At 55.6% G+C, this 12,894-nt stretch overlaps 1 protein-coding gene across 8 annotated transcripts in view; it reads left to right on the forward strand.

Annotated features, from left to right (window-relative positions):
- DNM2 (dynamin 2) overlaps positions 1–12,894 on the forward strand; it is a 77,849-nt gene that overhangs the window by 17,647 nt on the left and 47,308 nt on the right. For all 8 annotated transcript variants that reach the window (XM_012641297.1, XM_012641290.1, XM_012641292.1 and 5 more), the window contains exon 2: positions 9,280–9,353. In XM_012641297.1, the coding sequence (XP_012496751.1) occupies positions 9,280–9,353 (74 nt within the window). The remainder of the gene's footprint in view (positions 1–9,279; positions 9,354–12,894) is intronic.

The raw sequence follows: 12,894 nt of genomic DNA on the forward strand, positions 1-12,894 counted from the left end.
GAGGCTGGCTCTGAACACCAGGAGTGGGGCGGTGCCCTGCCTGCCTGTCATTCCTGCATATCTACCCTTGTTGTGTCTCCCGGGCCCTCAGGGTGGTGACAGATGCAGAGCTGGGAATCCACGTGTGGGGGCCACACGTCAGGGCTGCAGAGCTGGTGAGCACTTGCTTCGTACCCCTCCCACCTTCACTGTCCCGCCCCACCCTCAGAACGCCCCGTTCACAGAGCAGGACACCCGGCCGCCACGGGAGAGACTTTGCTGCCCAGGTCCCACAGACGGCCTGTGGCAGGGCCGGGCAGGGGACGCAGGGTGTCACTGCAGTGTGGAGAAGTTAGGACCACTCCGAGGGCACCCCCGTAGGATAGAGTTGGAAGCTCTGGGTCCCCAAGTTGGAGTCGTTTCCCTGTCACCCTTGACAATGGTGCATGGCTAGCAGTTACTTTGGGGCTTCTCAGTACAACTGAAAAGTTAAGAGGTAAATATTTGCCTTTGATCAAGGTTATCAAAAAGTTATAAAAAATGCCATAAAAGACTGAAATTCAAATCACATTGAAGACCATAAAACGAAATTTTCCGTTGCCACTCCTCATGTGACCTTTACCAAGCCTGCTGTCTGTACACAGGCAGGAAATGTGCACACGTATAGCACAATCCCAGATTGGGCCGGGTGCGGTGGCTCACGCCTGTAATCCCAGCACTTTGGGAGGCCGAGGTGGAAGGATCCATTGAGGCCAGGAGTTCTAGACTAGCCTGGGCAACACAGCAAGACCCCGTCTTGACAAAAAATTAAAAAATTAGCCGAGCATGGTGGCATGCACCTGTAGTCCCAGCTACTTGGGAGGTGGAGGAGGATCGCTTGAACTCAGGAGTTCAAGGCTGCAGTGAGCTATGACTGTGCCACTGCACTCTAGCCTGGGCGACAGAGCAAGACCCTGTCTCTAAAAAAAAAAAAAAACCAGATTGGAGGATATCATCCTCCATGTATAATCTGGTCCATGAATTACACTTGGCTTTCAGCGCTACAGCCTAGATTGCTTCCTGGACTCGTTCCTGAGATTGATTTAGCCAATTCCCTGCAGATGGGCATTTAGGTCGCTATAGGTTTTCACTTGCTTCATGGAGTTGGCCTTGCTTGCAAAGCCAGGCAGGTGGGGAACCTGCAAATGTAGGGCATTGGCCGGGCACCAACCAGAGTCGCTCTGGGTGCTGGGGACAGGACATTTACCACCTCTGCCCTCAAGGTGCCGGCAACATGGGCTAGGGGTGGGGGTGAGCAGGGGACAGTCGGGCCTCTCTAGGGAGGCGGCATGTGAGCTGAGCCCTGGGTAACCAGAGGGCGCAAGGGTTGTTGAAAAGCTTGGAGAAGGTCATTTCAGGCAGGAGATTCCAGGCAGGTGCAAAGGCCCTGAGGCAGGAACGTGTTTGTCTCCTTGCTTGCGGGAGACAGGAAGGGAGGTGACAGGGCCATGAGAGCCCTGAAGGGTTAGGAGCAGAGGAGGGCTGTGATCATTCTCACATCATACTGAATTTTACCTTTATCGGATGGGGGGGCTGTTCTTTTTGCAAACGCATCCAACTCCCCTCTGAGACAGGTGGCATTGTCTCCACTTAACAAATGAGGCACAGAAAGGTGACCCAAGCTGCCCAGATTGTCCACAAAGGAAATGGTGTATCTGGCTCATGGTCTGGAGAGTCCCAGAGCCACAGCCACGAATCGCCACAGGCCACTTCCTGCTTCTGCCGCCAGCCTGACCTGTCCCTCAGATGAGACCGTGGAGCAGGTGACGCCAGTGCTTGAGTGCCAAGGGTGGGGCTCGCTCTGGGAGCGACAGGATTCCTGGACAGGGAGGAGCTGCTGGCCGGGGGTGTCCTGAAGAGCGATGCCCCGGAGTGGGGCAGGGAGAGCCCAGCAGGCGCCACGCAAGCCTCAGTCTCCTCATCTGCAAAATGGCAGGCTTGGTCCTTCCTTCCGCCGGCACTGGTCACCTGCCCTGTGGCTGGCTCTGTGTTGGGTGCTATGGAGACAGCCACCAACATGCTGGACGTGGGCTCCTGCCCGCGTGAGGCTGCTGCTCCAATGGATTGGCGAGGTGGGAGGGGGACACACAGCCGCGGGAAGGAATCAGTAAACCGGAAGGAGTCAGTTGTGCATAGCGTGGAGCATTGAGCGGGCTGGTGCGTGAGCTGCTTCCCATGGGGCTGTAGGGAGGAGGCAGTTTGCTGTGTGAATGCCGCAGGAGGAGGGTGTGTGGCCTGAGTTAGGGACACACCCCCCCTGCCTGCCCCTTGGCATGACCACGTGGCACCTGCCTGGGGACACTGAGTGTGGGCGGGCCATCCACGCCAGATCACCGTTGGTCATTGTTGGAGGGAGGTGAGAGGTGGGTGCGTGCGTGGCTGTGTGTTGAGGCTCCGGAGGCTGAACATGCAGCTGCACTTCTGCTCTAGCAGAACCACAAAGGGGGCCCCTGGCTGGGCAGGGGTGACTGGGGTATCTGCCTCCGTGGTGTCCCACCCGCTTTCCCATCTCTGGCTCTGCTCTTTCCTCGCTGAGGGGCCTGGGCAAGTCCTGAAACTCTGAGCCTCAGTCTACCCATCTGTGAAATGGGGCTGCTGGCCCTGGCACCATCCCTTTGGAGTTGTCAGAGGATGCGCTGAGATGTTGCCTAAGATGGGGTTCAAGCCAGCCTCACGGACGGCCATCACTACCTGTACAGCTCCTGTCAGAGCCCTGAGTGGAGGGGCTGGGCGTGGACAGGGTCCTGGAGTGTGTGGCATCTGCCGAGGGCTCTTCTGTGGCTGGCGCCAGCACCCTGCAGCATCTGGCTGTGGTATTTTGTGAGTCCTCCCGGCCACGTTCAGGCCTTGAGAAACTGCTCGGTGAGCCCGTACGGTGATGAGCAAGGGATCCCAGCACAGGGCTCTTGCCTGGCCTCTGCCGCTGTCACCAGGCTGCTCAAGTGAAGGGTGGGCTGGCCCCTGGGCGCCAGCTCTGGGCCACCTGCTGATTCATCCTCTGCCAGCTTATCTGGGAAGGCCTGGGGGTTGGACCTGCATCCTCCCTGCACGCACGCACGTAGCCGGAGCTGTCCCCACCCTCTCGGGGGCTGGAAGTCACAGGGCTCCTGCTGGGGCTTTGTGCTGTGTTCAAAAGACAGTAAATAAACAGTCCAGGCTTCTGATCTACCCGGAAACTACCCTGTACCTCTCCCAGCGTGATGGGCTGCCACCTTCTGGCTGCATCCCTTCCTGCCTGCCCCCTACCGCCTTCCAGGGAGAGGTGGCCTATTTTAGAGCTCAGAAGAAGAGGCTCTGATGGGGCAAAGCGACTCGAGTCAGGCCACACAGCTGACCGGGCCCTCCACGGCGAATAGGTAGTGTCCTTCCAGCCTACAGATGGCAGAGCCAGTGCCCAGAGAGGGGCAGAGACCTGCATAGGGCCACACAGCCCATAGGCACAGGCTGTCTGGCCCCAGAGTCTGTGTTCCTGCTGTCCATTCAACAAGCATTTAATGAACACCTGCTCTGTGCCAGACACTGTTCTAGGAACTAGAGATTCAGCGGTGAACTGGCCAGGTACATAGGTCCTGGCCTGTCACAGGACTAGACCCCCTCCCCCCTAAGGAGGCCATGTTAGTGGGCGTGGGAAGGGGCGTGCATTTTGGAGGGAGGGGTGCAAGCCACAGCATGTGCCCCTGGCGAGGTGGGGTCTTGCTATGTTGCCCAGGCTGGTCACGAACAATATTCCCAGCTCAGCCTCCAAGACCACAGAGGCAGGGAAGCCAGCCCAAGGTCACGCAGCACGGAGGTGGCTGAGCTGGCATCGGAAGTCAGGGCAGCCTAGGCACATCATAGCAGCAGGGAAGAGAGAGGGACAGGGTAGGCGGCTTTCAGTACTCGCCGAGTGTAGGTGGGATCAGGGAAGAGGAAGCAGATGACTGAGCCTTGAAAGTCACTTCCAGCTAAGTGGACAGTCGGTGTTCTGGGCAGAGCTGCTTGGGAGGCGGTTTCCGGAAGAGCCTGAGAGTGTCCCTAATGCTGTGTTGCAACAGGACCTTTGGGCCAGGCCCTTCTTTCTCACTGAGCCCCTGGGAGGTTTCTGGGGGGCTGCTTTTGGGGGCTGTCCAGGCCGAGGTTGGGTGTTGCCCACCCTCTGCATACAGCAGTCCAGGAGCTTCCGGGAGCACAGTCGGATGAGTCCCAGGGTTCGTGGTGCTCCCAGCCTGGCATGTGAGGCGCCCCCCGACTCCCCTGCGCCTGCCCAGCCCCCATCTCAGAATCTCCATGAGAACTCTGTCTCCTTCGCCTGGGCTGTGCCCAGAGCTTTCTGCGTTTATCTTGGACTTTACACACGCCTCGAGTTCTTCTGAGGCTCTAATTGTCCCTTGTCTGTGCTGGATGCTGGTGGCGTCTGGGGCATCACCATTGTCCTCACAGTGCCTGGCACCTCAGACAAGACACGCCCAAAGCACAGTCACAGGACAGCACACGCGAACACCCGGGGTTCAAAGCCTGGCCGCGGCCAGGAGGGTCGCTGGAGCTTCCGCTTCAGTCGTGGCCTGGTGGTCAGGACGCAGACCCCGTGGGTTTCAGTCCATGTTCTCACCCCTCCCGGATGCCGTATGACCTCGGGCAAGTGTCCAACCTCCGCGCCTCTGTCACATCTGTAGAGTGGGGCCCACAGACCTATCTCGTTGGATCTCGTCAGGCTTAAACGGCTTAATCCATGGAACGTTCTCAACTCCACGCTTGGCATATCGTGATAGCTCAAGAGCTATTGGTGACTTTATTTTTTAAAAACGGTATTGTAGTTTTTGGGAATCAGTAACACATGTGCACGATACAAAACTCAAAGATGTTCTAGAACATGCAGTGACTCCCTCCCAATCCCGCCACAGTTGGGGCTCTATTTTGTTTCTTTTTCGTTTTCTTAGTAGCAAAACGCAGGCATTCTGATGTACCTTTTCTTTCTTTTCTTCTTCTTTTTATTTATTTATTTTTTTAATAGTGAAACTGGCCAGTACAAACCTTCCCCCCTGCCCCGTCACTTAGTGTACCCAAAAGAAAGTTCCCCATCCAGAGATGACAGGATCTTTTGTGTGTATAGCTGCACAGCGGCATGGGTGGTCCATAATTTATATTTAACTACTTCCCTCTTGTTGGGCTTTAAAATTCTGTAAGATCTGAATTTTTCTTCTTATTGGGAAACTAACAAGATCGTAACCATTCCATGGGCAAATTTTTATTATCGCCAGAGATGGGATCTTGCTTTGTCGCCCGGACTGGAGTGCGGTGGTGTCATCATAGCTCGCTGCAGCCTCGAACTCCTGGGCTCAAGCAATCTTCCTGCTTTGGCCTTTCAAGTAGCTGTGACTTCAGGTACATGGCTAATTTTTAAAATTTTTTTGTGGAGATTGGATCTCGCTATTGCCCAGGGTGGTCTTGAACTCCTGACCTCAAGCACTCCTCCCGCCTCAGCCTTCCAAGTAGCTGGGACTATAGGTGTGAGCCACTGCGCCCAGCTCTGTGGGCAAATTCTAATGGACTGTCCACTCTGTGCTTTTGGATCTGAATCTTCATGAGCTTGTCCTCTTGTACTTATTTATACCTGTGACCTTTCTCTGAGATTTTACTTAGATACGGTCAACTGCTTAAATCTTAAGTGTGTACCTTGATTTTTCTAAATGCTACGCCCTCGTAGCCATTGGTCAGATCAATAGATAGGATGTGGTCTTTATCTCAGAGAGTTCCTTCCTGCCCCTTCCTGTTTCCCAAAAGGGAACCACTGCTCTGATTTCTATCACCAGAGACTAGTTTTGCTGGTTCAACTTCAAGTCCACCCTGTGACTCAACAAGAGAAACAAGGGCATGGGTCTATGAAAGGCACGTATGGGAACATTTGGAGCAGAATTATTTATAAAGGCCCCAGCAGGAGAGACCCCAGATGTCCACGGAATGGTGAATGGATGAACAGACCGTGGGCAATCCACGCAATGGGACATGATTCAACCATGAAAAGTAATGAACTTCAGACACACCCGACAGCATGGAGGGCCCACACAGGGAGGAGGCTCGTGGTTCTGTTCACATGCGGCTCCTGTGTTATTTGTTGACATGTTTCACTTGTATACTTCAAAAATAGTCATTCTGGGCCAGGCGCGGTGGCTCACGCCTGTAATCCTAGCACTCTGGGAGGCCGAGGCAGGCGGATTGTTTGAGCTCAGGAGTTCGAGACCAGACTGAGCAAGAGCGAGACCCCGCCTCTACTAAAATTAGAAAGAAATTAATCGGACAACTAAAAATATATAGAAAAAATTAGCCGGGCATGGTGGCGCATGCCTGTAGTCCCAGCTACTCGGGAGGCTGAGGCAGAAGGATCGCTTGAGCCCAGGAGTTTGAGGTTGCTGTGAGCTAGGCTGACGCCACGGCACTCACTCTAGCCCGGGCAAAAAGAGTGAGACTCTGTCTCAAAAAAAAAAAAAAAAAAAAAGTCATTCTGGCTGGGTGTGGGGGCGTGCGCCTATAGTCCCAGCTACTCAGGAGGCTGAGGCAGGAGGATGGCTTGAGTCCAGGAGTTCAAGGCTGCAGTGAGCTATGATGACGCCACTGCACTCCAACCTGGGTGACAAAGCGAGACCCTGTCTCAAAATAAAAAAAAAGAAGTCCTCTAAGGGGTGGAGTGGTGGTATTCTTGCAAAGGGCATGCGCTGTCACTGCCGCTGCTGGTGAATCTGTGTCACAGAGCTGGTGCCCATGGCTTCTGAGAAACCGCATCCCTGATGTGCCAGATGCCCCTCTCAGGAACCTGCGGTGAGCCAGGTGGCCTGGGGCTCCAGGAGGGTCTGGCCAGGGCTATGCATGGTGCTCACAAGGTTAAGAGCCCTAAGAGAGCCTGGTGTGCACAACGTCCTCTGTGAAGGGGAGTCAGGGATGTCCCCTCTGACAAGGGCCAGGGTGACAAGCCAATTTTGAGGTCTGTGACCCCATGTGGCTTCCCGATTTCACGTGGTTTGCTGCCCCATGCCCCCTTCTCAAAGAACTCTTCCCGGTCACTCCCAGCACCCAGGCCCCCAGAATGTCGGCACCAGTGCCCCCTTGCCTCCCAAGTACTCAGGAGGCTGGGATAAAGGTGCACCCTCTCTTTGGGGGACCTGGAGTGTGTGGCTTGGCCACATGACATATCCTCTTCGTGCCTCAGTCTCCTCATTGGCCAAATGGGAGGCTGGCAGGAGGAGAGCACAGCTCAGTGTGACTGCATGAAGTGGGGCACGTGGTGTGATGTGCTTGGCATGGGGCAGGCGGTGCCCTCATGCTCTTTGTCATCCTCGGGAACACAGTTTTAGGACATGTAGCATCCCGGGACTGGAGAGTTGACTGTGCTGCCCAGGGCTGCGGAGAGGCCAGGGCTTTGCCCCCTAGAGGTTCTCTGATGTCCTCAGGGTGTCCCCTCCGATTCCTCCCACCCTAGAGGTTTCTTCTCCATCTAGCCTGCGCCCAGGTCGTTGCTGTCCACCTCCTGAACCACCTCCGGATCTGTCCAGGATCTGTCCACTGCTTTCCACGTCCCTACCTGCCATCCCCTGGTCTTGCCCCTGCCATCACCCACCTAAACCAGCGCAGTCACCCCTGCCTGCCCCTCAGCTCTCCCTCACCCCTGCAGCAGCCAGGGGCATGTTTGAAGAGCTTACATTCGCTATAATCTGGCTGTCCCTAAATCCCATCTGGTGGCCTTGCTCTAGGCACGATGACCAGCCGCCTCATGTGATCCCCAGCTCCACCACCCCCATTCCCTGGCCTTTCCACTCCAGGCTGCTTCTAAAACTTCAGCGCCCCTGTGGGGGCCCTCAGAGTCCTCCTGTTGCCCATCAAGATCCCCTTGTCGTGCAGACTGGGCCCGAAGCCCCTAGAGACCTGCTGTGTGGTCACTGCCGCATCCCCGCACCCAGCCAGAGGAAGCGCCGCAGAAGCAGCTGATGGGACTGGAACCCCATGGCGCAGGGTGCGTGGCAGGAGTGCGTCTGCACCCTCACTCTGCCCACTGCTTGATACACTCCCGGGGAAGCGGCGTCTCCCCGAGACCCTCCGGGGCCCCTGTCAAGGGTTCCCAACGTGAGTAGGGCCACCCTCCTGCTCAGGAGGGCAGTAGTGCCAGTGGCACTTGGTTGGGGACCTGTCATGCTGTCTGTCTTGCTGTGTGTGGGACACATCTGCCCAATACTTGTCTGTCCTCCCAACATCCATCTAGGTACACACTCTCTTTGAAATTCCCTGAGCCTAGAACCTTTTGCCTTTTTATATGAAACAACAGTGTCCCTTGTGAGACTTCAGTTACCCCGAACACGCGGATCCTGCTTCAGTACCCAGCTAGACACGTTCGCTTTCCTGTCTCATGGTACAGGGTGGCCTGTGGTCTTCCTGCTTGGTGGCATACAGGTGTATTCACTGTTCAGTTGGTACAGGGCTACTTCCTTATGTCTTCTAGGGTGGTTGTGCCTGAGTATTTCCATTGTGAAAAATATAGGATTTTTTTCTTTTTAGAAATGAGGTTTTGCTATTTGACCAGGGTAGACTTGAACTCCCGGGCTTAAGCAATCCTCCCACCTAAGCCCCCTGAGTAGCTGGGACTTCAGGCACGTGCCACTGCACCCAGCCTCGCACAGGATATATATTTTCCTAAACAGCTCTATTGAGGGGTTATTTACATACTATGAAATTCACCCATTTCGAAATAAGTGAATTTTGGTAAGTTTACAGTAAATTTTAGAAAACATCACCATAGTCCAGTATTCGAACATTTCAGTCACCGCAGAAAGCTCTCTGCGCTCTGTCTGCTGTCAATTCCTGTCTTCCTTCTGCCGCTGTCGTCGTGTCTTTTCTGGACATGAAACACATCACATGTTGTCATCAGCTACTTTGATTTCACCTTTATATCATGCATATGACATGATATTGATTTTGTACCTGTAGGAAATGTATTTCCCTGTTGAGTATGGGGGGCTTGTCCAAGCCTTGTCGAGGAAAGTGCCCTCTGGGAGTTCTGGGGTGGGGCACAGCCCGCCAGAGGGAAATAGTTCCATTGGACATGACCTTCAGTCCAGACCCACCCCAAAGCCCTAGGCCTCATGAGCAGAGCAGAGCATTCCCCAGGGCGCTGCCAAGGTTGGTGTCTTTGCTGAGGTCACCAAATTGCAAGACTGAGTTGCTGCACCACGTGTGGTCACACTTCCTGCCCCTCGAGCCAGACGCGTGAGTAATTTCTGTCCCTTTCCCCCCTCACAGGGACTTCCTTCCCCGTGGTTCAGGAATTGTCACCCGGCGGCCTCTCATTCTGCAGCTCATCTTCTCAAAAACAGGTACGGTGGGCGGCCCACAGCTGCAGCTGGAAATGAACGTGGACTTGGGATCCAGGAGGAGCCGGGGCCAAGGGCGGAACTTGGGTCCTGGGCTGTGGTTTGGGTTTGAATTCTCATGTTCTACGTGCAGAGGGAAGTTGAAAAACAGCTCAGTGAACACTCACACACCCACGCTGCAAGCCCTCAACTGTGACCAGGGTGCCAGGCGCCATATTTGTTTTCTGTGTGTCACAGATAACATGTTTTTGCTGAACCTTTTCAAATTCAGTAGCAGACATGGTGACATGTCCGCCCTTAGTGCTTCAGTGCACCTCCCTGTGCAATAAGGATACCATCCTATATTGTCGCAGAAACATGCCCGCAAACAGGAGTCAGTCCTGCATGTTGTCCGAGTCCCAGTGTCTACTCCATGTGTTGTCACTTGTCCCCCAGAGATCTGGCTGGTTTTGTAGCTGCTGTGATCCATCCCACACCACGCTCGTTTGTCCTGCCGCCTTCTCTTTTCATAAGAGCAGCCTTCCCACCGTCTTTTTAATCAGACATTGCTGGGACAGACCCAGCTGATTGAATACAGAATGACCCCCATGTGGATTGTTTCCTGTCTCCCCCCGCCCCAGTTTATTTCTGTCCTTCCCACACAAGGCTGACATGAGGCCGGTGTGTGTCCCAGCTTGACACCCACTCGGGCCTCCCTGGAAAGGGAAACTGAGTCTTAGCCCGGTCACCTGCGTTTCCGGTGGGGCTGCAGATCTGGGATCTGCACCCAGGCAGATCTCACCTCAGTCACAGCCCGCCCAGCCTTCCCACCTCCATCCTCTGGCTCCACCTACCCTGGTGGGTGGGCGTGGCTCCAGGGAGAGACAGCAGCCTATTGGCCCAGCGCTTCCTCTTTGTGAGCTCTGCCTTGTCATAGGCCAGGGACGGGCCAATGCACTGCCTTCTCTGGGTTCCTGTGTCCAATCAGCTTTGCCAGGAAGGGGCGGGGCTGAGCAGGGGATTTCAGAAACTTTGGAGCTTGGCCCATGTGGGTTTCTGTTTCCCATTCAGCAGGTTGGGGAGCGGTAGTGAGAATCTGCATTTTTAATGAGTTCCACAGTGATGCTGCCAAGGCTGCTGGTCCCTGGCCACCCTGGGAAAGCCTGCCCTGGCAAGTGGAGGGTGGGGAGCTGAGACGGCCCAGGTTCCAATCCTGGCTAGTAAGGAGGGACCACCACTCTGGACAGTGAAGAGAATAGCACCTGCCTTGCTGGTTGCCCTGAGGACCACGTTATTTAATACCTGGAGGGGAGGAGGGGAGAGGAGCCCATGAAGAGCCTCTGCTGGTTGGGGCACCAAGGGCAGGAACACCCACTTGGGCCTCCCTGCTCAGGGCCCGAGGATTAAATCTATTGCTAACATTCCCAGCTTACAGAGCAGGGAGCTGGGGCTTCCCTGACTACTTGCCTGAAGGCACACGGGAATGTCATCTTTAAAGCCCAGCCTTAAGCCCACTTTTGAGACATGTGGCCTTAGGTTGAGGTGTATCTTGACCAAATCCCTGTGGTTGCTGGCAGAGAAGGACCTCAGGGACCAATGCCAAGGCGGGGCACCCTGGAGGAGGCAGGAGCAGGTGCCAGAGTGGTGGGGGCCACAGGGGATGTGTTGGCATCCCTGGTGGAGGTGAAGACATAGTTGGATCCTATAGGGCTGGATGGGGGGGGTGTCGGGGGACTGCCACATGGGCGTGACCTCTCCTGTGTCTCCCAGCTCACAGCTCCCCCCGTCGGGTGACTCTCAGATTGGGGAGAGACCAGCTGAGCTCCCTGGCTGCCATGTTCAGGAGGGACAGGTGGGGACAGGAATGTAGGCAGGGTGGAGGGGGCGGGGGGAGGTAGAGAGGTTGGTGTGGCACCAGGCAAGGGGTGATGGGGCCTGGCCCAGACAGTGCCAGGTGTGTGTGTGTGTGTGAGGGGCAGTCTAGAGTGAATTCCAGGCCAGGCACTAAATAGCAGAGGTGCCCAGGCTGGAGCAGGTGGGTGGGAGGTGGGATGCCCTACTAACAGGAGGGGGGACAATGGGCACATTTTGGGACTCTGACTGCTGGGCTTGAGGGGCTCTGGGGGCAACATGGGGCTTTCTTGTTCCTAGAGATTGAAAATTTGTCAAGCTGGCCCTTGGTGACCAAATTTGAGTCAGGCTGCCACCCTTTCCTGGTCAGGGACTCAGGCAAGTGACTTCCATCTCTGTGCCTCGATTTCCTTGTCTGTAAAATGGGGGTAATAGCAGTGCCTTCCTCATGGCCATGGCACCCCATTTGGCTGTGGCATGGCTGTCTCCTGTGGAGTCTGGAGTCCAAACGCGTGGCCCCTGAGGCGAGGCCTGGGTCCCCCTTCTGACTCCCATGACAGCCAGTGTTACCCGGCTCCCCTTGTTCAGACTGGTTTCGGTGAACCATAACTTTTAACCACTTAGTTTAAAAATTACCGACAACCGCAGCCACCAGGATGTTTGGCAACCTCTAGGTGAACCCTGTCCTCGTTAGGAACCACCCTTGAGCCTCATAAGCCCCGGGTGCTGGTCACTGTTCCTGCGTGGAATGTCGGTGAGGGGCCTCATGAGCTCCCAACCCCCCTCCTTGACCTTGACTTTGTGCTCACAGGAGCTGGAGAAGAAATGTGAGGAGTTGGCTCTGAGGCTTCCTATTGGCCTCGGAATCCAGTCCAGGCTATTTCTCACGGCGTTGTGGCCCTGACCGGGCCCTGCTGGTCCCTGGCACCTCACCTCCTCCTGGTCCCCAGTTGCAGCCACCGTCTCCCTCCTGATGCTCTGGCCCGGCTCGTCTCGTCCCACCTCCTGGCCTTTGTGGTCACTGTGCTCCCTGCTTGGGACATCCTGGCCCAGTCTTCCTCCTCCTCCGCTAGTTGACTCCCATCCCCACCCCAACCCTGTCACTTTCTGCTTTTGTTTCCCCGCAGCATGTGTCACGTGACATCCTCCTGTCCTCCTGCTCTTGGCACGTGTTTTCTTGATGTTCTCTGTCCACACTCGAGTGTCAGCACCAGGAGGGCAGAGGTGCCCATCTGCTTTGCCCAGCACAAAGCCCAGCACCCAGCAGGCACCCATCAGCTCTGGCTCAGTGTCTGAGTGTGCCCTAAGGCTGTGGTCCCCAAGCCCCGGGCCTCAGACTGGTACCAATTCATGGCCTGTTAGTAACCAGCCCACACAGCAGGAGGTGAGCAGTGGGCATGTGAACGAAGCTTCATCTGTATTTACAGCTGCTCCCCATCACTCGCATCACCGCATAAGCTCCGCCTCCTGTCGGATCAGCGGTGGCATCAGGTTCTCACAGGAGCGCGAACCCTCCTATAAACTGCACATGCGAGGGATGTAGGTTGCGGCTCCTTATGAGAATCTAATGCCTGATGATCTGAGGTGGAGCTGAGGCGGTGATGCCAGTGCTGGGGAGCGGCTGCAAATACAGATTGTCATTAGCAGAGAGGTTTGACTGCACAATAAATGTTATGTGCTTGAATCATCCCAAAACCATCCCCCCCGCCCCTCT

This window comes from Propithecus coquereli, unplaced genomic scaffold (assembly GCF_000956105.1).
Source record: "Propithecus coquereli isolate 6110/MARCELLA unplaced genomic scaffold, Pcoq_1.0 Scaffold164, whole genome shotgun sequence".
Classification (NCBI taxonomy): Eukaryota; Metazoa; Chordata; class Mammalia; order Primates; family Indriidae; genus Propithecus; species Propithecus coquereli.